Below are 25,087 nucleotides of genomic sequence, written 5' to 3'. Positions count from 1 at the left end.
AAGTGATATAAATAATAAAAACTGAGGTATAAAATAAGACAGTATATTTTTCAGAAAACATTTCTTATTCAAAAAGTAGATCATTTTTTTTTCCACAATATTATACAACATGTACATTAAGGCAAAATAAAACATAACATATAAATAAATTATTATACAAATAAAGTAACGACTATTCATACATTTGATTATTAGTGTGCTGCCTTAACAAAAGTACGCTATTGTACAGTTTTATTGCTGGACCTAGTTTAATTTTCAATATTGACACCATGTCTTTTTGACTCAGTGCCAGCAGGGACTCTCCATCAATATCTTCATCCAAGAATATATCACTGTAAGATCGACAATCTGGTATTGATGAAACAAATTGTCTAACCTCTTGACAGTCCCACGTTCTCGCATCCATATTTTCCGTAACAAATTCACGTAGAAACTTTGTATGTTTATGGAATACTTCCTTTTCCACTGGTGTAATATTGCTTTCCTCAATAAAACTGATTGCCTTTTCTTCTGCGCTCTCAGTCGGTTCCAACTTAATACGCTTTCTGTATTTCCGCTTTGGTTTCGGCTCAACCACCTCATCCACAGGTTCAATTTTCGGACGATTCTTCGGAGGTCTACCCACCTTATTCCTCCTATAACATCAATTTAAATAACCCATATTTGTGACTAAACAAAATAACTTACGGTTTCTCCCTTGGTTCACGCGATACTGGAATCACAGCCTCCAGAGTTCTGTCCGGACTCAACAGTCTGTCCGGCAGTACTTTATCAGCGTCTATGTTTTCCTCTGCATACGGACAGTACTTCTGCGTCGAATGCGTAAGATATTTCGGACCCCTGATGTCACCCTGGCCTCGGCAACCCACCGTCGGACACTCTAAGAAATCGTAAACGTCATCTGGGGCTGAAAGCAACCACAGTCATTTCGCCATCCCGTTTGGCCGATTTAATAAACCAACTTACTTAGTGGCGGTTCAATTGGATGTCCGGTTTTTTGACACCAGCCTACTGGATGGATATCTGGAGAATCGTCGTCAACCCAATAACTATATCTATCCGGCCAACCATCGAATCGGATACGGAGTTGATGGCCTTTAACGTCGTCCACTGTCGCCACTCTTATTAACTGTGGCACCCGCTTATCCACACACTCAAGTCTCATTCCTAAACAGTCGCATCAATTTTCTGCCAAGATGATTTTAAACTGATTTTACCTTTTTTAAAGCCACAAGCTGCCCTTTGTTTGAAAGCTCTTACGGGCGCAGCCACCGATTTAGTTTCCTTCAAGTAAGCCTCCCACGTAAACGACTCTGGATTCGGATAATCTACGAGTAAAATTAACTGTACTTCAACCAGGAAAATAACAATGTATATTTATACCATTGGGTGGTGTCAAATTGTGACCATACTGATCGCACCATCCGACAGGATGAATGTAAGGCGAAGTCGGATCGGCCCAATAGTCGTAAATGTCGTCCCAACTGTCGAAGTGGACCAATATTCTGTTATCCATCATATCACGAACGGTTGCTACGCATACTAGAGACGTATTCTTTCTGTCCACCGCCTCCAGTTTCATTCCCACACGAAAGCCATTCGGACAAATTGCCTAAAAAAATTATAACCAGTAGAATTGGGGATCACTTAATTGGTTTCTTTATGCAAATATTCTATTTTATTTTAAATATTCTTAAATCTAAATGTAAATATTTAAAATTAATTTTTTTATATTAAAATTTTCTATAACATTAGATACTTTAAATTCATTGTAAAGGATTTTTTCATGGTTGGTATAATAAAACTAAGTAAATGAATTAATAGGAATTATTTGTAAATGTCTATTTATATTAATTTCGAAGAAATTATTATCTTATAGCCACTTAAAACTGAAAGATTAGATAATTAGATAGCTCCATTCATTCAATTATGAAATAATGCAGCCAATCCTCAAAGGAAAACGACTTACGTTTCCAGCGCGATTACAGAACAGATGCTTGGGCGCCGCCGTGGACTTCGTCACCTTCAAATACTGAAGCCAATTGAAGTTGTCCACCGTATAGCCGGGAGGCGGCTGCAGCACGTGTCCGTACTTCTCGCACCAGCCCATCGGAAATATATCCATGGAGTCCGCGTTGCACCAGAAGTCGTAGTTGTCCGGATACCCGTCGAAATGCAGCCGGATCCTGTAACCATTGACCTCGGCGACGCTCATCACGCAGAAGCAGGCGGGATGTTGCGGATCGACGCCCTCCAGCTTCATGCCCGGCCTGAAACCGTTCCTTGTGTACGGGAACGGATCCTTGAATAATTTGACCGGCGACGGTTTCGCCTTCATGTGGTCCAGATACTTGGACCAGGAGAAGCCTTTCTTGCCGCAGGCCCAGGGATAAGCGTACTTGTCCTGGCTGTTCTCGTTCGACACGTCCTCCTCATCGTCGTCGCTGTTCTGATCCTTGTTGTTGTCCGAGTCGGTTTTCTTGCCCCAGCCGCGTCGCCGTTTGCGTTTTATCTTAGGCAATTTGTTGTTGCTAGCTTCCTGACACGCGTTGCTGCAGAATTTCGGGTTGATGAACTCCGAAGGCAAACCGTAACAGCCGCACTCCAAGCAACGCATCTCCTCCTGGTAGTCGGACTTTTCTTTTTGGAGCTTTTTCGGTCGCATTTTCAGGTATTCCTCGTCGGTAACGAATTCTATTAGTTCGAATTCGTTTTTAAAAAATTTCAGTCCACTGCCTGGCAATGAACCAATGCCATCCTCCCATTGTAACATGCTCTCAAACACTAGATCTGCATTCATGTTTATGTCTACATCAGGTTTTGTTTCATCCTTTACTTTTATCTCACAGTCACTAGTCATATCTATTTTTTTGCTAGCTGTTTTATCAAAACTATTATCACTTACTGTGCTTATTTCCAAGTCATCATAGTCTTTTCTGTATGAAAAATTAGACTTCCTCCTTCTCTCTGACTTCTGTGTGGCTTTTATGTCTGGCACAGTTATTGTCTCCTCACTTACTGAAACATCATTAACAATCACTTCTTCTTTAGGTTCAACTTTATCTGGTTTTCTTTCTGAAAATGAATAATTCTTTTTTAGTATAGAAATCCCATGTTTAGGAAACTTAACCGACTCCTTAAGAATACCAGGTATTTTATTGTTGAGATCAAAGCCCTTCTCAAGTTTAACCGGACTGTCATCCATAATCTCATCACACAATATGGAACTTTCCACATCCGAATTGTCATTCTCCTGATTGGAATTATCACAAACAACAACATTATTGTCCCTCTGCAGTTCCCCATCCACAAATTTGAAATTAATAATTTTCGCTGGGGTTGGAGGTATTTGTTCCTGTGATTTAATTGGTGCTGGCAGAATTGGTACTTTGGGTTTTATCACATTATTTTTTGCGGTTATTGGTAGCCTACTCAGAACGTATTTTTGTGAACAGTCCTGTGACTGTTCGGTTGATTTAACTGTTTTTAACATGCCGAGGTTTAAACCACTTACTTTGGTTGTGGTGGCTGGTAAAATAGGCACGACGTTCTGTTTCTGAATTAATAATTGTTTACCAGTATTCATTGGTGCTAATATTACATTTTGTTGTTTTGGTGTAGAGTTTTGCCCTAAAGTGGTGAATTGAAACTGTGGCACATTGTTCACGTTGATTAAATTGCTGTTATTTTTATTGATGGTGGTGAATGGTGTTTGTATGTAGACTACTGGTAGTGTTTTCATGGTAATGGAGTTGGATGTTGGTACAGTTGTTGAGATGGTTGTAGAACATTCAAACTTTGAAATTGTTACATCTGATGAGTTGTTTTGTAGAATTATTTCATTTTCCATGTTGAGTGTCGCCTTGGAATTATCCATTGTGCTGCTGGATAATTCTGAGGTTATTGAGGACATCTCTGTAAAATTTTAACAAGTCAATTAACTTTTCAAAAATATTTTGTACTAAATATAAACACATAAGTTTAATAATAAAACATGCTTGGATGAGTGTGTGGTTTTAATAGTGTTTAGTGTTGTCCAATTATTTATGAGTGCAAAAAGCGTCCGAAATAATGTGAAAAATGTAAATTCAAATTAAAATAAAAGTCCTTGTCCAGACGGTTGTGAGTGACGACCAGCAACGAAAGTTTCGCAAATTATAAAATAAAAACAAAGAGTGCGAGTGCGAAGTCGCCGTGAACCGACTAAATGGATAAAAAATAATTGATAATTACCTGTTTCGGCTGTCCACAACTACGCGAAAATTAAAAAACTTAAATTTTCTGACAGCACCGAAAGAATTCATCAGAATAGCAGAAATATCCGTGTAATACACCGAGCGCTTGCGCACGTAGGCGATAAAAAGTGGGGACAGATGAGAAAATGAATGGCGTTTTACTTCCCGCTTTATAGGATTATTTAATAATACGGGTAAAATATTATGGTCACATCAATTTTAGGTGAAAAAACATATTGTAAAATATTATATTTACCAGATAATACGTAAATCAAACTTCAAACCTAGTCAGCATTTGACAAATTCAATTTTAAAAATCAAAATTTGAATTAATCGTGTTTGAATGGTTAATACCGGAACACGCGCATAGAGGACACTTTTCCGAAACAATATCCACAAGAAATGAACTAAAATATAATTTTACCTAATATAACACGAACTTTTTCGATGTGCTAATCATTCAGCTGTTGCAATACCTTTAAAATTCTCAATATTAACGGCCTCGACTTTTGTTTACATAGTTTCCATCAACGCCATTACAATGAAAAGTTATCTAACAACATATTTAGAAATTGAACGTTTAATCAATTTAAGTGAATGATTCGTTTGCAACTCTTTAAAAACTGGAAAGACTTTTTCAATATTCTTAAACCTATGTCACATGCCTAACATTGGTTAAATTAGGACAATTTACGAGTTAAAAACGCATGAAATCGATCTGGAATATATTAATGTTTTACTTGAGAGTGTATGGTTAATTGACACACGAATATGGCAATTTCATAAAGATTTATTAGCTAGTTTTGTTAAATTTTCATATCAACTCAAACACATTCAAATAAGCACGAATATAATAACAATTTAGTTATAATTAGAATATAATTGATTAAAAATAGATAACAGTGACTCTCCATGTTTATTTAAACCAGTATTAAAATCTTTATAGGTAAATAAATGTAATTTACTCGTTAATAATTTGTGCGCAGCCGCAAGTTGTTCACATAATTTCACAACGACAAAATAAAATAAACATGTGTTTATTTGTGTAACCATGATATGTTTATTAAAAATAGGACACAGTCATTGTAAATATGAACAGAATTTGGAAATCAATAATTTAATTCGATCACGTATAATTTAACATGGTAAAGAACGTCACAGTCACGTGGCCTATGTATTATGTAGGATGGAGGAATAAAATAAACGTTAAAAAATGTTTTATGTAATAAAAAAATAAAGGTATTTTACATATCCCATATATATCAATTTGTTAGCAAAATAAGCTAAATAATTATGCATGTCTACATAATTATAATTACTATCATAATTATAATAAGTGATTGTAATAGTGGAGAATCTCAATTTAAATTTATTTAATTCAGAACTCTTATTATGGATAAAATAGTTTTTAAATAAACTTTATTATTAAAAGTAACATTTACGATTTTTTTTATTAATTTAATAAATATATATATTTCATTCGCATTTTCAAGATCAATTGCATAAATGCATAAATTTATTCCATTTTAGAGTGAAAATACCATTTGGTCTAGTTCTTATTTTTCGCAAATATGCATTTTTAAAAGTTTGATGTAATTGTTTTGAAGTTATTAACTGACTAACACTTTCTTCCAATTTGTCTCACTGTAAAATCTAATGGATTAAGATCTGGTGACTTTGGAGGCTAATATATAGGAACTTCATTCCGATGGCCGACTGAATTGGAAAATTTTCGACAAACATTAAATACAATTTGAGTCATCATAATCACTTATTTGATTTTATATTACATATATCATATTAACTTTCTTTATTTTTGAAAAATTGTTTTTTTTTTTACATATTTGCATAGTACTTAAATATCCCACTACTACTCGGGTTGTAATGATGAAACTATTTAGCGGTGTTTAGTATACCAATTTCGGACCCATGATTGGAAATGTATTTGAAATAAATAGACGATAAGTGGCAGTGACTGTTAATTTACATTTTTTTTTTTTTCAAATCGTGGGAAAAAGTATAGACAATAATTAATTGCCCAAAAATCGCATAACTAATTGACAAATGATGAACGAAACTTGACGTTTCTTGACATTTTAATATTAAACAAGCCAAATCACCAAATCAGAATATAATTGTTACGAACGCTTTGTGAATTAGTCTAGATCTGAAACACAAGGCCCTAGTATTTTATCCAAAAATCACATTTCATAGAGTAACATCATTATACAAAATGGGAAGCTCCAATAACATTAGAAATATGCCGATTGCATTTAGAAATTGCAACACCGACGACGACGGATGGACAGATCTGCTGGGATGCGGAAGACTAATGAAAAGAATCTTAATAGGAGGTCAACCCGATACCAAACCGCTGGCACTGCAATTGTGCACCATAAACTACTCGATCAGTTTGGAACCCGAGACTGAACTAAATAGAGCAATAGATCAAACGATAACGCTGGGCGATTGCGACATCCTCCACGGTATCGACATTGCCATCACCTCCATGAATCTGCACGAACGATCTTTGTTCATAATCGACCCCGGACTTGCTTACGGTCCCGAAGGAGTTAACGAAATCGTGCCCAAAAATGCCACGATCATATGCGTAATCGAATTAACCAGGCTGATGCCGAAACTAAATCTGGATAATTTGCCTTTTTGGAAATTGAAAAATATTTGCGATAAGAAAAAGAAGCATGGTAAGTGGTGGATGCGACGAGGTCAATACAATGTCGCCATACACTGCTATAGGCGTGCATTGAGTTACTCACATAGTTTCGTGGGGAATTATTTACAAAAATACGAAACCAAGATCTATTATCACATAGCTGACGCTCAGATGCAACTTCAGTCGTACGAAGATGCTTTGATTTCAATAGATCTTGCCTTGACCCGGAAGCCACACTACGTTGAAGGTTTGTTGAAAAAGGCGCAGATTCAGAGACGTATGGGTGATTTAAAGGCTGCCTTGAGGTGCTTGGAGAGTGCCAAGGAGTTGGAGCCAGACTTGGAACCAGTACTAAAGGAGTTGAATGATGTGAAACGACTGATCAAGATAAAAGGAATCAAATACAGTGTAATTGAAATTTTAATAGTAGGAACTGCAATAGTTTTTTATCAATTAGGTCTGATTCCTTTCTTGTGTTAATATTTAGCTTTTATGCTATATGATATTGTTATTTATCTTTGTAATATAATAAATAATATATGTCTCCAATAAATGTTCCGTTGCCTATGGATACAAACAAAATATTTTGGTCTTGTCAAAAAGTGAAAGATAATTCTAAAGTAACCTTCAATATTGCTCAATTTTACAAGTTAAGTAAAACATCATGGGCAATGTGTTAGCTTTTTTCAATAAGATACGCCATCAGAAAGATACCAAAGGATCCAATGGATGGATTGATTTGCTAGGTTGTGGGGGCATACTGAAGAAAGTCATAAAAGAGGGCCAGCCTAATACGAAGCCTGAAGACATGCAGGTATGTAGAATTCTGTGTGCGATGTTCCTGGATAACGGCACCAAAGTGCACAAATTAGAAAGGCAAAAAATATACATAGGAGACCTTTCCGAAATTCCTGGGTTGGACTTTGCCGTCGCCTCCATGAATATACACGAACGTTGTTTGCTGAAGCTAACCCCCAAATTTGGCTACGGTTCGAAGGGATTACCCGGTGTGGTGCCCGAAAATGCCAATTTGGTGTGCGACGTCATTTTAAGGAAGGTGGGACCAAAAGTCAATATGCATGATATATCTTCTGCTAGATTGTTATTTCTGTGGATAAAGAAGCGTAAGTACGGCAATTTCTGGTACAAACAGGGCGAATATGATTTGGCCGGCCAGTGTTACGTGCGCGCCATGAAATATCTGGAATGTGTCAAGTTGGAGCCGAAGCAGATGCTACAGAATAAGACGTTGTATGACCTGGCATCCGCACAGGCCATGATGGGGTCTTACAACACGGCAATCGAAGTGATTGATACGATTCTGAGCCGCAATCCTAACAACGTTAAAGCGTTGGTGAAGAAAGCGCGGATCTACAAAGTCATTGGTGATTATAGGTCTGCTTTAAACTTATTGTGGAAGGCCAAGGACATTGCACCTCACAAGAGGAAGGTCAGAAAAGAAATAAATAATATTTATAACATCATAGAGAGAAAGAAACTTCAAAAAGCCGTCAAAGAAATATTAGCAATTGCTGCAAGCGTGGTTGCATATAAAATCTCGCGCTACTATAAGGTAGGTCTACTATTCTTATTGGATTGAATATTAATGTTTTACATTTATTTTAGACCGATCGCTATTAAATGAACAAGTTAAGATGAATATTCCCAACGGACAAATGATTATTAAATGGAATTGTGATCAAATAAGTATTGAAAATGTATTGTTAAAACTTATTCTTGACAAGCATAATTTTTCATTTGCTAGATAAATTTTGAGACTCCAATAAGATGTTGGTGTCTTGTAGTATGTCCTGTTATCAATTATATTAAATGCTTTATTTAAAATTATGTCAAATTGATATGTCTGTAAAATTTTAACTTCTTAATAAATAAGTTATATGGCTAATTTACTAATTGTAAACAAATTTTAGTTTGTTATTCACTTAATAAACATAATATAATGATATGTAAAATTAATTATATTAATAGTTTGTAGAATCTGTGTTTTATCAAAACTCTTAAGATAATCCGTAATGTAAATAAATAATCCCTGCCTCTAAATGGTAGCGATGCGCACGCGCTCTGTACCACAGCACAAAATAAGAAAACAGCTGTTTGATCCTTACTACACTCAAAACCCGTCTAACTATAACAATAAAAATCGTAATTAACAAGCCGCACATACCGCGCCAGTTTCCACCGTTCGAAAACGACGTGCAGTCGCAATCGACGCGTTAAAATGCACGCGACAGTTTGTTAAATCGGTCCGAACAGGTATTAGTTGTGTACGACGTACAGTTGTGGCGTAATAAAAGCGAAGACTTTTTTTAGATTTCACGTTAAAAATGGGTGGTGTTGTGAGTTCCGGCCAGAGCAACGACGATCTGATCGACAACCTGCTCGATGCTGGCTACATCAAGACATCAGACATTGAGAGGGTGTTCAGGGCTGTAGACCGAGCTGAGTATTTTCTGCCAGAGGCCAGGGCCCATGCCTACGAGGATTTGGCTTGGAAATGTGGCAATTTACATCTGTCGGCGCCGTGCATCTATTCGGAAGTGATGGAGAGTCTCAGATTGCAACCGGGACATTCATTTTTGAATCTGGGTTCGGGGACTGGATACTTGAGCACCATGGCAGGGCTTGTGTTGGGTAGTAATGGCATAAACCACGGCATAGAATTGCACGCCGATGTTATTGAGTATGCCAACAGAAAACTGGAGGAGTTCAAGCGGCTTTCAGGGGCCATAGATGAATTTGATTTCTGTGAGCCCAAATTTATGCAAGGTAAGATGTTTCTTTAATAATTTTTATTATTCATTACATTAATGAATAATTTGAGGAATTTGAACAACAACTATGTGATTACCAAAGCTATTAACTTATCAGTGCAGCAGGGCCTGAATGGTAACTCAATTAGATTGAGTCATTTATTTCTTATCAAAGTTTTAATGGTTTCTTTAATTTTAATGGTGTAAATGCAGTTAAAATAATGACATTTCATTTGTATGTTTTGCAATAGAGGAGTGATAATAAATATAATAAAAATAATCTGTTGGATATTTTATATCTCATCTTGTTTATTTTTTATATATAAGTAATATAAATTTCACTTTATTAATTTTATTCTTTATAAAAATATTGAATAATGAACCAAATTATAATATTATTTTATACATTGTAAAAACACAAAATGTACGTTGAAACTGTGAAAAAATAATGAAGGAATGAATGTAAATAACTATAAAAAATGTCCAATAATTAAATAAATCCATTTCAACAATTAATGAAGTATTCTGTTTTTATTTTAAATTTTATCATGCTCTTATCTAAGAAATAAAAATGCCCATGTAGTCATTTTTTCAATAATTAATGAAATTATCTCTGTTTAGGAAACTGCTTGTGCCTTAACAACGATGGCGTGCTTTACGACCGAGTATACTGCGGCGCCAGTTGCCCTATGGCCTATGAGGCCTATCTGAAAAATCTCCTCAAAATCGGCGGCATTTTAGTCATGCCCCTCAACGATCAACTCCTCCAAATTAAGAGAAACGCAGAAACCTCCTGGGATTCCCGACTTCTGATGGGAGTTTCCTTCGCCACCCTCGTCCAACCCTCCGAAAACAATCCCGAAATTATACATATGTGTGAGTATTTGTTGTTTTAATCGAACTATTGTAATTGTATTTGCATTTGTACTTGGACTAATAATAAGTTGTTACGATTTCGAAGTAATCACCTTCGTATGTGAATGACGAATCCATTGTTTTTCTAGTTTTGCATAATTCGGTTGTTATTGACACTCGGAACAATTGGAAGCGAACAAATTGACTATTCAATCATTAATATCTGATTAAAATGCGATATTATTATAGTCGAAATTGAGCCGCCCTCACTGCAGGCCATGTGCCGTTCGAAGATTCGCACGATACTTCGTAAGATAGTCGAGTCGGAGCATCCGCCCGTCAAGAAGTCGTCGGCTGTGGCCAAAGCGCCGAAAAAGAAGAGGGCACTTCGTCGGTGTGTGGTCGCCGTTTTCGAATCGGACGAGAGTTCCGACGAGGAGGGCAGAGACGTGGGGCCTCGTCGGCCGAACGACGCCCGTTCCATGTTCCAGAGGGACGACTTCTTTAATTTCATGTTGGAGTCGATAGATGCGAGGAACCTGGCCAATTCGAGAATACATCCTGAAAGAACGCCGTATCGTAGGAGGCGCACGATGAGCACGGAGGTGAACAGGGAAGTCATGGATACGGATGATTCGAACGACGAGAGCGAGAGGAACGTCTTGGCAAATAGAACTCAGGTAACAGTTCAAGACAAATAGTGGATGCTGTTGGCTGTAGCTCACAAGCTACCTACCAATTGTATAGAAGTAGAAAAGTAATCCGGTAATAAACATGATATCAAGATGAGACTTTTACCAACCTGTGCAGGGTGTTACTGCCTATGTCCAGTGCTCAACTTGTTTGCCACAAATCGCATTTTCATATGTTTATTCGTTTATAAACTGTCTTTGGGGAGATTTCAGAAAAGTATAATAACTTTTTCATATATTAATTTTTGACAAGTGGTAAAATCTTTCTAAAAGCATTTTTTATGTAATATAAGCACTTTCATCAAAATTATTGAGTATAAAAAAATTTAAAGAAAACAATTTAATTCAAAATTATTAGTTATTTTAAATTTATTTAAAGATAAATATTAAATATTTAGTTTAAAAAATTAAAAATAAACAAGTTAATTAAAAAATAATAAGATTAAGATTAAGTTAAGTTTATAATTTTTTAAATATTAAACTTAAAAAATTAAACAATTTAAATATAAAAAATAAAATAATTTATATATTAAATTAAAAATATAAAATATCTTAAAAATAAACAATTAAGTTAAAATTTATCTAAATTTATAATATTAGGAATATTAATTTTAAGAAATTAACATAGATAATTTAAAATAAAAAATAAAATGTTATTTTAAACTTTGAACCTTGAATATATTAAAAATGAAATTTAAATTGTAAAAGCAAAAAACAATTTAATTAAAAAATATATTAATAAAATCATTAATTAATAATATATGGAATGTAAGTTTAAAAAATTAAAAGTAAACAATTTAAATTTAAATTATTTGAAATATTAAACTTAAAAAATTATATTTAAATATAAAAAAAATATTCAATTTAGATTTATAATATTTATAATAATAAGTTTAAATTATTAAAAATAAGCAATATAATTAAAAAAAAAATAATTTAAATTTGAAATATTTGGAATATTAAGTTTAAAATATTAAAAAGATAATTTAAATTAAAAAAAAAATAAAATAAAATTGTTATTATATTTAAGTTAAATTATTTGAAATGTCAAATGTGAGTTATTAGTTATTAAACTTTTTGGAATCTGCCAATGGAACTCCAAATTTGGCACAATAATACCCAAAAAATGTCTTTTTATTCCATTGGTAGTTTTTGAGTAGCCACATAAATACAATCAAAGAATATCAAATAAGTTACTAAGAAAACATTTTAAATATAGGTAGAGGTGGAAGTTCACCCATCCAAAAACGGAGCTAGTCAAGAACAAACGAGCAGCAGTCCCATGGAAGTCCAGAACGAGGAATCGTTGCCGGACTCCACGAACGAAAACGAACCGAGTCCGGGCAGCAGCAAGTGTGCGATCCACGGCAGCAATTCGGACGCCAATTCGTCCCGTTCCCGCGACGACTCATTCACGTTGGACGAACAAAATCATACCGACGACGAGACTGGATCGGTTAGGGCTTCGCCACGTAATCCGTTCGCCTCGAAGAGACGGGAGAAGTTCGACAGCGGTTTGGGCGACGAGATCGTCGAACACCATCAGTGCGTGTCGTCGTCCGAAGACGAGGACAACGTACGCGTTCATTACGGCTTAGGAAATGAGGATGGTGGCAACAATAACAACGGACCTCGGTCACTACACAGTGTTACCATTAACATCAAGCCGAAGTAATTTGCCCTTTTTGTTAATGTTTTATCAAATCTAACCGTTTGTTTTGTTGTTGCAGCGAAGAAAATGGTGGAGGTGAGAACGCTTCGAATGTCCGTCCGTCCTCCACCACCACAACTACAACAAGCAGTGAGGAGGAGTGTTGGGAACATGGGTCGCAGCGCGACGTAGGCCACAAAATGTATCAATCCGCTTACACTGAACATATGAAAGCAAAAATCCAATTGCTACCTTTGCCGTCTATCCTGAAAAACTTCATGAACTTTTACAGGGAATTTTAAATGGTTTCGTGTCAAATCAATAATTCGCAAAACTTTTCTTCAGGTGCTTTATGTTGTGAGCATCGATCTTTGATGTTTTGATTGATTATGTGCCAAACTTTGACACAGACATTGTGCACAATATCAGATATAAATTGATGGTGATTTTCTGTCGTCGAATGACTTTGTGACAGTTTCATTTGATTCCCTCATTTCGTTTCTGCCAAATTTTTAGAATCAAACGTACACAGGCATTATGGATTAAATTGCGGATATCGTCTTTAAATTTAATAGTTGCAAAAATTAGATTTGGCCTCTTTCATGGCGTTTTTGCGGGTTCTAATAGGATAATATGCTGATTTTGCACGTAGACTGGCTTGTAACCTTGAAGGCTGTGATAAAATTGTTCTAATATAGTTTGTAGATACACACAAGTAAATTTAAATAATACGTTGTTTCAAGTTACTCATAACATACATCACCGAGGAAATATAAAAAAACTGTTTAAAAATCATTAACAGATTTATTAATGGGATAATATTGCCTTTGTACGAAATATTTTGATTCATTTGACAGATATTAAAGTTGGGAATATCATGTAAAATATATGTATGAATAATCGCAGCTGTTTAATGTGCATTAGAATAGAGCTGTGCAATCTTAGAATAGATGTTAATATAGAGGAATCATCAAAGGAATTTTATACACTTTAATGTTAGATCGAAAAAAATATTTGGTTGTTTTTTAATATTATAATTTTAGTTATTGTGATATAATTTACAAGTTTAGTGATTTTTTAACTGACCACACTGGTTTGTTTTCTTATTAATTATGTATACACTTTTTTGGGGTTTAATAAAACAAATATCTGTAACTTAGTTTTTTTTCTTGATTCAGGCCCTTGAATTCCATTCTTTAGATGTTGAAAAAATATCTAAATCACTTCTTGGTTGTAGGATGACACCACACTCAAAAAATATATGAAACAATTATTAAAAACATATTTATAATATAAATTACAACAAAATTCATATCTATATTATTCATTTCCGAAATATTAGTGGACGACTTATTTACACTGTACAATCTCAAGTGACAGATAATCTAAAAATAAATAACATAACTAAATATCTAAAATATCTGAAACACTTCACAATTTAAATTTTATATTTATAACAATAAATTATAAAAAAATACATGTACATTTTTCAGTTACGTAAATTTAATGGACGACTAATTGGATCCACTCCGTAAGGCCTCAAATGGTAAATTAAATATTCCAACGTGTACATCTGATTGGGAGTAATATAGTGAAAACTGATAGCATGATCTGAACAACATCCCATACCCTGCAACACAAATTTTCATGATTTAGCCAATTTCATCAAATTTGCTACACTCACAGGTGGCTCGTCGTAATATATATAAGACCAGTACCAAAATTCGTCCTTTTTATGTGTCAAATGATGCTCCGGTCCAAAGGAGAAAAACCTATAACTTCCATCAACGTCCCTCGAATCACCGGCGGTTACGTTCAGTTTGTCCAGACATATGCCCATTTCCACGTCTTCAGCTCCCGTGTCTTCCTTTTTGCAGATCTTTTCATTGGGCAGCCCTTGTTCGACGAATCTTTTCAGTGCCTCTTTGCTCAAGACGTATCCGGCACCTCCGCTCATGTAACCTTGTTTCGTAAACGGTTTAAAGCGTAGTCCAAAGTAAATTGGACTCTTTGGATCATTGGATACTAACATGTAACGCAAGTTCTCCACTATGACGTAGCTGGAATTTTATTATCATATTTATTTGGCATAACAGAGATAAAAATGTAAATATCAGATTGGTTTAAAGTTTTAACATGTTTTAAAAGAAATAAATGCAAAATACCTAAATAACTCACGTATCATCGTCAGCTTTCATAAACCAATCGTAATCGTTAATATGTTTTTCGTAGACATATTTGAAAGCTAGTTTGGTCTTTCCCCATAAGTTATTCCTTCCTTCGCCGACGGGCAAACCTATTGCCGGCAATGTTTCATCTAAAAGACACACGACTTACATCTTAAGTTTACAAAAAAATAAATAAATTTTACTTCCAATTGGACAGTCTGTCTTGAACCAGACAATAAAGTATTTAACATAATTGCGACATACTCACTGTCTTGGGAACTCATAAAGATGAGCTTGTTGCATCGTTTCCCCCACGTGGCTTTCACATGCTTGCACTTAGTTTCGTGGTTGCTGGGACTCGTCATCACCCAGCACAACACCCGCACTTTTTTCTCCAACTCCTTGGCCACCGATGTGTTCATTTCATCATCGTGGTGCTCGTGGAAATGTAGATCCTTTTCGTCCAGATCCGGGCCCTGGGCATGTTCTATGTCCCTGTAGTCGTGAGGATGCGAAATTATCTGATAGCGTTGCCGAATCAAAGAATAGTTGCCGGTGTTCATCAGATGAGAGATGATGAAGCCAACTATTAATCCGCACAGTACGAGCAACGGGCCCTGACGAACGTTTCTGAAAACAGATCTCTTTTTTATTTTATTATAATATTTAAGCGTTCATTAAAAATTAAATAAAAATAATTTGTAATAACATTACCCCGCAATCATTGTTGTGTGTAATGGTGAGCTTATTAAAGTTAAATGGGGATATCAGTTGTTGGCAGGAATTATCGAAAAAATTCATTATTCATTATTTCTTATCAAGAGAGATACCACGTTACCTATATATATGCTAATCGAAAAGCGTTTGATCCGACTGGAGACTCTCCTGCAGATCCTGCGGACAAACTTTTTTATTATAAACATATCAAATTATAATCCTTATAAGATATTATATATTGATATGATTATTACAATTCCACAAAATTTATTGTATATCATAAAATTTAAGAAGTAAATTACAATCAATTGTATGTTTATACTGTAAATACTGTATATTACGACCATAATTGTAAATAATATTTTTTGTATGTAATGTATATAAAGCACATAAATTTTGTTGAGTTACGTTAAATTCATAATCCTTTTAAGAAATTATGTATTAATCGGATTAATATAATTATCTAAATTTTATTGGGTGACATAAATACTTAATTCATAAGTAGTAAAATTATTTTAAAATTAAAAACCTTTATATAGTGATAAATATTTTATATTTTAAAACAAATATTGTACAATTTATAACATGGTCATGTATTTTAAATAATAATTTTTAGTTTACATAACAATGGAACAATTATTTCTAAACTAATATATACACATTAAATATATTAATTAGTAGAAGAAGTATTAATTCAGTAGATTTGCAGTAAATTTTATATAATATTTTTTATATCTATATAGTGTGGCTTATTTGAAAGCGGGACACACACATATAATTTTGGGCACACAGGCCAAAAAAGTGACATTTTGTCTATAAGTACGTAATTTCATTCTTTACAATTAAAAAAACTTTGTTACAATCATAAAAAATACAAATTTTATGAGGGTGTCCCACAATACATATTAATTCATAATCCTTAATTGATTCACAAGATTAATAGTAAATAATTTATATTAAATTATGTTTTAAATAATGTATTTTGTATTTATATATATAAAATGCTTATAAAAATGGAACAATTATTTTGAAATTAATATAAATATATTAAATATATTATTATAAAAATTTATAATTGTTCCTAATGAATGTAATCCTATAAATTCTAAAAAAATACCTTTAAAATATTGCTAAATTATTGGAACATCATTTACTAGAACAATGTATATTACGACAATAATTGTAAATAATTTTTTTTATGTATATGTATAAAAATAATTTTGTTGAGTTATGTTAAACTTATAATTCTTTTAAGAAATTATTTATTAATCGGATTAATATAATTATCTAAATTATATTGGGTGACATAAATATTTAATTCTTAAGTGGTAAAATTATTTTAAAATTAAAAACCTTTATATAGAGATAAATATATTATATTTTAAAACAAATATTTAGAACTCTATTCATTCACTAGAATATCATAAATAAATTAAAACATGGTCATGTATTTTAAATAATAATTTTTAGTATACATAAAAATGGAACAATTATTTCTAAATTAATATACACATATTAAATATATTAATCCTTAGAAGAAGTATTAATTCATAATTCTTAATTGATTCAGTAGATTTGCAATAAATAATATTTTTTATATCTATATACAGTGTGGCCTATTTGAAAGCGGGACACACACATAAAATTGTGGACACACAGGCCAAAAAAGGGACATTTTGTTTATAAGTACATAATTTCATTCTTTACAATAAAAAAAACTTTGTTACAATCATACAAAAAATACAAATTTTATGAAGGTGTCTCGCAATACATATAAAATTCATAATCCTTAATTGATTCACAAGATTAGTAGTAAATAATTTATATTAAATTATGTTTTAAATAATGTTTTTTGTAGTTATATACATAGAATGTTCATAAAAATGGAACAATTATTTATAAATTAATATAAATATATTAAATACATTTATTATAAAAATTTATAATTGTTCCTGATGAATGTAATCTTATAAATTCTAAAAAAAAACACCTTTAAAATATTGCTGAATTGTTGGAACGTCATTTACTAGAATGTTAGTAAATAATTTATATTATTTGTAATACACGTTAAATAATAATTTTCGTATCCATATACATAAAATGCAGATAAATTAAAACAATTATTTTGAAAATTCGTGTAAATATATTAAGTATCTAATTCTTATAAAAAATTATGATACCTGATTACTGTAATGACATAAAATTATTGTTGATTATAAATATTTAACAAATAGTGATATAATTTTTTTATTATTTATTCATAAGTTTATGTATTTATATACATGAACTGAGCATACAAACTTGGCAATTTTAGACATATTTAACATATACTTTTCATAACATTTATTTAATTAAGTCCATATATACATATTTCTGAAATATATTTTACTGTTATCAGTTTATAATTCTGATATATCTTTTAAATCATTACTTTAATGTCCATTTAAAATAATTCTTATAAGAAATTAGAACTAGTTTTTACTAAGAATCTGTTGCGGAGAGAGTAAATAATTTTTTAAATAAACAGAGTTGTTTGTTTTAAGCATTTTATTCAAGAGTCATATTAACAACAATCAACAAAACAGCAAAATTCTGTACAATTAAATCACAATTATTACATATTTAAATTTCACTGGAAAAGCTTGAAATACGCCGAACGACATAAACTAAGGCGCGTGCGCCAAAACTTTTGTTTCCTCAAATATTTCCCAAACTTCATAACAAAGTTTTCTAAAATATAACGTAGTTTTGTCGGGGATTGCTGTAAGGCAGGGTGAATGGTACAAAAACGTAACGTTTCCGACACGCATTGACTTGTTCAAACCGTGTCCGCAACAATTGTCGAATAAAAATCGCGAGACGCGCACGTTGCACGGACCTTTTGGGGAGGGAAAACAGTTGCGAAGTTGTTGCAAAATAACAACAAACACGAAGCATGACCGTGCCGAACGGTCACACGAATAATTGATGACGGTCGCGTCACGACACGAACCCCATCGGCCGCCAACTAAATAGTAAGTAAGTATGAATAAGAATATAATAAGGGTCCGTTATTGATTTTCTCAAATGCCGCGGCGCGCGCTCTATTTTATAACCAAACTTTCTTCCATATTGGATCATGCCCGTAGAAGACCCCGGGATCCGAAAAGTTTTCGTACACGCGATTTTAATGTCCCATCTCATTGACCAACTTTGACAACTTCCGAAACTAGCAAAGAAACCGTCCGACGGCCGTTGTGCGGTCCCAAACTCGCCGGGGAACTCGACGGCCACGCGAATTCAAGGTTAGTGGAGTTTGAAAGTCCGGAAGTGCATGCGAAAGTTTATTGCATGATGTTTACAAGTCTCGCTGTTAGGTTAGGTTATGTGAACGCTGTTGACGTGCGGCAACTTCCATGCGATCGTCCGTCACAAAACTTCCACCGAAGATTTCCCCGATTTACTCTCTCGTTGTCGCCGTCGTCTGTCGTCCGTTGTTACTCGATTTTTTCACTGGCAACAACGTTACGACTTTCGATCGGCTTATTATTTTATTTTCGTCCGACTCGCATCCGGAAAGTCGGCCGCGACATCGATTGGACGGTCAATTTCTGGTCCGGATTGAATCATGTACGATTACGGCGTAATGAATGCCCCCGTAAAGTCGTGTTACCGCATCGCCGTCCTTCTCCAACCACCTGTTAGGGGAGGAGGGAGGACCGGGGAAGTAGACGACCGTAATCGTATTCTCGTTTTATTGTCGGAAAGTTTTGCTACAGTTTTACGAGTCCCCCGTTCGCGGAACTCGTGCAAAACTTTTCGTCGACTTTTTACACGTCCTTTTTCAGTCTGCTTTCGGTTATATTGCGTTTTTTTTTTCGGCTGCTACAACTCCGGGGGAGGGAATTGTGAAGCGATGACGAGCGCCTTTTTACGCTGCACGGAACCAGCAAAAGTTGATTCTGATTTAATTGAACTGTTTGCGTATCGATTTGGCCGCCTGCACAAATACCGGACGTGCTCTATTTTTATTTCCTCGGCTACAATTTAACTATATTACGACTTAACGGATTTAGTGTAATTATTGATTTTTTTAATAGAGTTTTTATTTATGGATGTGTTTTTTAATATCAATTGTTTGTATTATTAATGAGTATTACATTTAAATATTCAACATTTTTCCTGAAAATACATAAAAGGTCGGTCATAAATAAATAAAAAGTAAAAAAAAGTGTTCTACTTTTTAAGATTTTGCTCTGATGTACTTAATGAAATTTTTTATCAGAGCACGTTACAACAAATTAATTACCAATAAATAGAAATGTTTTGTAAACAACGGTTTAGAATCACTATTAAGTCAATAAAATTGACTGACATTTTAATTTAATTTTTTGTCAACATGTATGTGGAAAAAATATTTATTTTGATCTTTAAATTTGTCATTTATGATAAAAAGATCTGTTTTTATTTCTGGATGTGCTTTTTTAAATTAAATTTAATTAAAAAATTTTATGATAAGAATATTTGTTTTTATCTGTTTACCTTCAAAATTAACTAATCAAAAAATCAATATTAACAACATTTATTTTGTTCACGTATATTTTAAGTGGACTCTCTAATCAGAGATCTCATTCAGTTACACTTATTTTTTATTAACCGGATTTTTTTCTTAAATAACTAGTAATAATATTCTTGAAAAATAAGATAATTTTTGCCATTTTTGGCAGCTTATCCTATAGATTATTATAAATTCATAAAAAGAATATGGAGTTTTAATTTTTCCAAAAAATTATGAATATACATATTTTTTTATGAAATTTGGTATATATCCCTTTCAGGAAGTGCTTAATACAGTGTTATAGATTTTCTATAAAAAATTTGCTAGTATGATTTTTTCAATTTTCAGGCCTAAAAAAATTACCCTGTATGCTTTGGTTGTGAGCCACAAAAAGTGAAACTTTGTTTATAAGTAAATATTTTCATGCTGTGTAATTGAGAAGACTAATTTATTTATTTTTTATTTATATAATAAATTTGCATTAAAATCATTAACAATTAACTAAATTAGTTGGAGTTACATTTTAATTACTAGTATATAATTAATTGTAAATATTAAAAACATTTTTTATGTTATAAATGTTCAATAGAAATCGATAGAAACTAATAAAATTAACTGATACATTGAATTTTTTGGTTAATACGTAGTATATGTGTACTATAAACGAGTTTTCCCATAAATTATTTTGTGCAATAAATTTCCATTGGAATTTGTGGAAAATTAATAAAACTGAAAATATTTTTTTTTGTTTATTAGTACATAATATTTGTGTATGTTATTAATATAATTTAATAAGTTCTTTTATACAATAATTTCCTAAACTAGTTTTAGTTACGATATTGATTTTTTATTAGTACGTAATATGTGTGTTCGTTATAAACGAATTTTACTATAAATCCAATAAATTTTCATTAAAAATAATGAAAAAATGTCTAAATTAACTACAATATTGTGTTTTGGTTAATACATAATAAAAGTGTACGTTATAAACGGAATGTAATGTGATAAAATTTTTATTAAAAATCGCCCAGAACTAATAAATTAAGTAGAATATTGAATTTTTTAATTAATTCCAAATATGCTTGTAAATTCTTCTATATTTTATGTTAAATTTATATTAAAAGTCATGAAAAAAAATTACATATAAAGAATATATATGTATATATTATTTTTACCTTATAAATTAATTTTTCTACAAATTCTTTTATACAATAAATTTATATTAAAAATCGTAAATTAATAAAAATACTTTTTTTCTTTTTGTGGTTTTGTTGTAAATTTTTTTGTACAATAAATTTCAATTGATAACGATGAAAATGTAGATAAATTAAATAGAATATTATTTTTTGGTTAGTATGAAATATGTTTGTTCATTATAAATTGTGCAATAAATTTCTATTGAAAATATTAAATTAATTAAAATATTTTTTATTTTGTACATAACAAAAGTGTACGTTATAAATGAGTTTTTTTATTAGTGGTCCAAGAGTTTTGACATTGTGTGTTTAAATATTTTTAGACTATAAACTTTTATTAAAAATGGTAAACTAATTAAAGTATTGTTTTTTTTTGGTTGGTATGTAGTAAAGTGTAAAAAGTATTATAAACGGATTTTACCATAAATCATTTTATACAATAAACTTCTACTTATAGACAATGTTTATCAATTTTCTTATACAATAAATTTCATAAAAATTATAATTTAATTAAAATATTTTAATTAAATTAAATGCAAATTATTTTTATAAATGAAATTTTTATAAAAATTATGAAAAACTAAATAAAAAATTTTTAAATTGATTTGTGAAAAAAGTGTGCATCGGCCGGGAATCGAACCCGGGCCGCCCGCGTGGCAGGCGAGCATTCTACCACTGAACCACCGATGCTTACATACAAAATTGTTACAAACAATGTTCACTATTATTACATATTTATGAATCAAATATTTTTTTATCGTTTGGTTGTTTTTATTAAATATAATTTAATGTTTATGAAGCTATAAATTTATTTTTTAATTTTTGCCAAACGATTTATTTACACTAAACTATTTCTGTTTTTATTTTATATATATATATATATATATATATATATATATATATATATATATATATATATTTCTATATTCCTGTACTTTTAAAGGGTATGTTCCCACGGTTGATTTAATAATTGTTCTTAATTATAATTTTTTCATTGTTTTGTAGATTTTAAAGCAGTAAGAAAAAATAGTTGATTATAATCTTCCCTAGTTTTCCGCTGATCCCGGCCCTAACCCATTAAAACATCTCGTAAATCAATACGATGGCAGGCGAAACTTAATTGGGCGATGCGGATGCCGAAAGCTTTCGCTCAAAAACCGCTCTCGGTACTTTACTTTCCTATGGGTACATTTCGTGCTAATACACGGACCGCTCGAAGTTTCCGCCGAAAGTTTTTATGTGCTTGTTCTCCGCCGTTCCGCCTGTCATGTTTACCTTGGCATCTTGGAACGGATGAGGTGATTCTATTTACTTTTTAGACTCATCAATTCGCCAACTTATTTACTTTATATTGTGCACGCGCCGGGGGGCTAAAGTAATTTAAATTGCCGGCGACGTAATTAATACAAAAATATTACGATTTTTTTTCATTTATTTTGTGCGTTCCGTTCTATTGCCCCGTTCGGCAATCAGTTGTTTACTGCGATATCAAAGTCGCATTGTTTATAAAAAGTTCCCGAACTACTCGGAAAGTTCAATAATAAGGTATTGATTTTGTATTTGAGAAGTTCCGATCGTACGTCCGAGACGCGAAAACGTCTAAACATTAGAAATAATAATCTAGATGTTTCCTTGTAATAATCGACTTTTACGCAACGTTTCTGTTTGTTTCGATTTTATTGCCGATTTTATTTTCAATTCTTATGTATCTCAGTCAAGTTATCGATTTAAGTTTCCTTCCTATAAATCTCAGAATCGTTTCTTTAATGTTTCAGCCATACCATGAGTAGGTCAAGGAAGAAGAGCCATTCCATCCAGAACATCTTAGATAACTCTCCAGCTTCAGAAGATGAAGCACCTGCCGCACCGACCAGATACATGTGTCCAAAAAAGGTAAGTCTTTTTTTTGAAAAATTAAAAATGTGTTAATATAGGTTACAAAAATTAGTAATAAAGAAAAAGTTTTGTAAATAATAATTATAAAAATGAAATTTTATGAGTGGCGTCAATACTTTCAACGCCATTTTACAGTTTTCTGTATTTATTTAGTTACGTTTCTGCTATGGAGCAAGAGATGGCGCACTAGATAATGTTTGGAATATTATTCCCGTTGCAAAAAATTGAATTATATGGTAGTTATTCGCATAGTTTTTACAAAATGTTTCTTCCTAAATAAAATGGCATAAGCATAAATTTACCGCCAGAAATTACGAAATAATTATAATATAAACAAGTTTATCGAAATATTTGATTGTTAATATTGAATTAAAGTTTGTAAATTTTGGAATACGTGTCCTGAATATAATTTTACGTCATGTAAATTTGCCGTTTTTCACGAAGTAAATATTGTTTTTGTCCGCCGTTAGTTTCCACACTACATAAATTAATAATGCGTCCCTTGATATGTCAGGCTCATTCTTCTGCGGAGACGAAGGTTGAGACCTGGCCACCGCTCACCTAATAAACGACCCAACAGGAACACTGTTAGGTAGTCGTGACGGGAATTAATTTATTAATTATTAATAGGTTTAAAAACTACTTAATTAAAGGACTTCCGCGTAACTCTTTCGTGTTTGCCCGGAGTTTCATTTAATATTTATATTGGGAAAAATAACCGTTTTATATATGGGCCCCCTTAGATACTGCAGGGGTGAGGCAGTTACTCAGCTATTCATGTTTTCGTCATCCCTTAATAAACTTTAAACATATTAAATAAAGTACATAAAATATTTGTTCCTGATAAAAATTAGTTTTTTAATATTGGCTTAGTCAACTACTTGAGCAAGTGGATTTTTGGTCGTCGAGAAGCCCGTCAGAAGTAATAAATTCCGTTACACGTAATGAATATACATGGGGCTTTGCCGCAAAGTCCGTTCATTATTGTGGCCAGGCTGCGGAACTAGCATGTTTCTGGAAGACCGGCAACGGCAAGCCGGCGAGGCACCACGATTGTAAAGTAAGGGTTAGTTAGCATCGCCGTAGGGCTGTATAAAATGCAGGCTTCAGTGAAGGCACGAGTGCTGCTTGGTGCCAGGAGCGACGCAGGAAAAGGACCACGGCAATAAGTCAGCGCGAATTAGACTGCAACTCATACTGAAGAGGGCCCGAATTCACTAAACACCCAACCCACAACAGTCGTCCTTCTGTGTACGTAAAAAGGGGTGGTTCTCCTGGTTTCTCGACACTGTGCGTCGCATTTCTAATCCCCCAATTTAACACCAGTATGTTATGCATGTTTTATAATGCGGACACGCATTCCTAGAATACGTATGTCCTACGGCCTCGGTCTTTGTCTGAGGTGATAATAATTATGTAATTAAGGCCATCATGTTTTGCGAGGAAACCCTCCGTTTTCGGAGGATGGAATCTGTTTGTCTCGGGGTGTAAAGATAACGTCCAGACTAGCATTTAAAATGAGCATGAACGTTAAGGAGATCCTTATTTTGAGTATTTTCGAATTTAACATTGGGGAATCGATGATCAAAATCCTTATACAGGATGTTTCATAATTTATCCGAAATTTTTCAATCAGATAACTTCTAAATAATACGTCGATTTCTTGAAAAAAATTCTAATAAGAGTCAAACAGAA

The 25,087-nt window shown here is 32.8% G+C and overlaps 6 protein-coding genes and 1 non-coding gene across 8 annotated transcripts in view; 4 read left to right on the top strand and 3 right to left on the bottom strand.

The window, feature by feature from the left end:
* Window positions 1–27: 27 nt before the first annotated feature.
* On the bottom strand, window positions 28–4,336 carry LOC109600491 (lethal(3)malignant brain tumor-like protein 4). The gene is made up of 7 exons (XM_049967068.1): window positions 4,234–4,336; window positions 1,970–3,915; window positions 1,384–1,612; window positions 1,218–1,328; window positions 967–1,167; window positions 688–907; window positions 28–635 (listed from the first exon to the last, which is right to left on the bottom strand). Exons 2-7 carry the CDS (start codon window positions 3,911–3,913, stop codon window positions 173–175), a joined length of 3,168 nt encoding a protein of 1,055 aa, XP_049823025.1. The 5' UTR covers window positions 3,914–3,915; window positions 4,234–4,336; the 3' UTR covers window positions 28–172.
* A 2,159-nt stretch (window positions 4,337–6,495) lies between these two features.
* LOC109606942 (peptidyl-prolyl cis-trans isomerase FKBP8-like) lies at window positions 6,496–7,389 on the top strand. Its single transcript, XM_020023462.1, has one exon. It carries the CDS (start codon window positions 6,496–6,498, stop codon window positions 7,387–7,389), a length of 894 nt encoding a protein of 297 aa, XP_019879021.1.
* A 134-nt stretch (window positions 7,390–7,523) lies between these two features.
* On the top strand, window positions 7,524–8,875 carry LOC109606946 (peptidyl-prolyl cis-trans isomerase FKBP35-like). The gene is made up of 2 exons (XM_020023466.2): window positions 7,524–8,482; window positions 8,536–8,875. The coding sequence occupies exons 1-2, from the start codon at window positions 7,574–7,576 to the stop codon at window positions 8,548–8,550; spliced, it is 924 nt and encodes a 307-aa protein (XP_019879025.1). The 5' UTR covers window positions 7,524–7,573; the 3' UTR covers window positions 8,551–8,875.
* Window positions 8,876–9,011: 136 nt separating this feature from the next.
* Window positions 9,012–14,033, top strand: LOC109606945 (protein-L-isoaspartate O-methyltransferase domain-containing protein 1). Of its 2 annotated transcripts, none has more exons than XM_020023465.2 (6): window positions 9,012–9,183; window positions 9,241–9,696; window positions 10,302–10,556; window positions 10,785–11,215; window positions 12,447–12,898; window positions 12,958–14,033. In XM_020023465.2, exons 2-6 carry the CDS (start codon window positions 9,255–9,257, stop codon window positions 13,178–13,180), a joined length of 1,803 nt encoding a protein of 600 aa, XP_019879024.2. In that variant the 5' UTR covers window positions 9,012–9,183; window positions 9,241–9,254; the 3' UTR covers window positions 13,181–14,033. The 2 variants fall into 2 exon arrangements, with proteins under 2 accessions (XP_019879024.2, XP_049823248.1); XM_049967291.1 differs by having other exon boundaries at window positions 9,230–9,696.
* Window positions 14,034–14,346: 313 nt separating this feature from the next.
* On the bottom strand, window positions 14,347–15,901 carry LOC109606417 (glycoprotein-N-acetylgalactosamine 3-beta-galactosyltransferase 1-like). Its single transcript, XM_049967292.1, has 5 exons — window positions 15,885–15,901; window positions 15,315–15,676; window positions 15,057–15,195; window positions 14,563–14,938; window positions 14,347–14,508 (listed from the first exon to the last, which is right to left on the bottom strand). Exons 2-5 carry the CDS (start codon window positions 15,607–15,609, stop codon window positions 14,368–14,370), a joined length of 951 nt encoding a protein of 316 aa, XP_049823249.1. The 5' UTR covers window positions 15,610–15,676; window positions 15,885–15,901; the 3' UTR covers window positions 14,347–14,367.
* Window positions 15,902–18,305: 2,404 nt separating this feature from the next.
* The window catches only part of LOC109601283 (myelin transcription factor 1), a 272,891-nt gene continuing 266,109 nt past the window's right edge, over window positions 18,306–25,087 (top strand). The window contains exons 1-2 of the mRNA XM_049968128.1: window positions 18,306–18,777; window positions 23,272–23,389. Coding sequence (XP_049824085.1) covers window positions 18,731–18,777; window positions 23,272–23,389 — 165 coding nt within the window. The 5' untranslated portion in view covers window positions 18,306–18,730. The remainder of the gene's footprint in view (window positions 18,778–23,271; window positions 23,390–25,087) is intronic.
* On the bottom strand, window positions 22,116–22,186 carry Trnag-gcc (transfer RNA glycine (anticodon GCC)). The gene has a single exon. It is a non-coding gene; the product is annotated as a tRNA-Gly (tRNA).

The sequence above is a fragment of the Aethina tumida genome, chromosome 5, assembly GCF_024364675.1.
Source record: "Aethina tumida isolate Nest 87 chromosome 5, icAetTumi1.1, whole genome shotgun sequence".
In the NCBI taxonomy this organism is placed as follows: domain Eukaryota; kingdom Metazoa; phylum Arthropoda; class Insecta; order Coleoptera; family Nitidulidae; genus Aethina; species Aethina tumida.
The sequence above is the reverse complement of the archived record's forward strand: the minus strand, read 5'-3'. Positions and strand labels throughout refer to the sequence as shown.

Excerpts from the sequence above, each read along its gene's own strand:
- LOC109606946 (XM_020023466.2), top strand. The coding sequence starts at position 7,574 with ATGGGCAATGTGTTAGCTTTTTTCAATAAGATACGCCATCAGAAAGAT.
- LOC109606942 (XM_020023462.1), top strand. The coding sequence starts at position 6,496 with ATGCCGATTGCATTTAGAAATTGCAACACCGACGACGACGGATGGACA.
- LOC109606417 (XM_049967292.1), bottom strand. The coding sequence starts at position 15,609 with ATGAACACCGGCAACTATTCTTTGATTCGGCAACGCTATCAGATAATT. Across the intron at positions 15,196-15,314 it reads CTTTATGAGTTCCCAAGACA|ATGAAACATTGCCGGCAATA; the intron begins GTGAGTATGTCG and ends TGTGTCTTTTAG. Across the intron at positions 14,939-15,056 it reads ATGAAAGCTGACGATGATAC|CTACGTCATAGTGGAGAACT; the intron begins GTGAGTTATTTA and ends ATAAAATTCCAG.
- LOC109600491 (XM_049967068.1), bottom strand. The coding sequence starts at position 3,913 with ATGTCCTCAATAACCTCAGAATTATCCAGCAGCACAATGGATAATTCC. Across the intron at positions 1,613-1,969 it reads TCTGTAATCGCGCTGGAAAC|GCAATTTGTCCGAATGGCTT; the intron begins GTAAGTCGTTTT and ends TAATTTTTTTAG. Across the intron at positions 908-966 it reads TCCAATTGAACCGCCACTAA|CCCCAGATGACGTTTACGAT; the intron begins GTAAGTTGGTTT and ends GGTTGCTTTCAG.
- LOC109606945 (XM_020023465.2), top strand. The coding sequence starts at position 9,255 with ATGGGTGGTGTTGTGAGTTCCGGCCAGAGCAACGACGATCTGATCGAC. Across the intron at positions 9,697-10,301 it reads TGAGCCCAAATTTATGCAAG|GAAACTGCTTGTGCCTTAAC; the intron begins GTAAGATGTTTC and ends ATCTCTGTTTAG. Across the intron at positions 12,899-12,957 it reads ACCATTAACATCAAGCCGAA|CGAAGAAAATGGTGGAGGTG; the intron begins GTAATTTGCCCT and ends TTGTTGTTGCAG.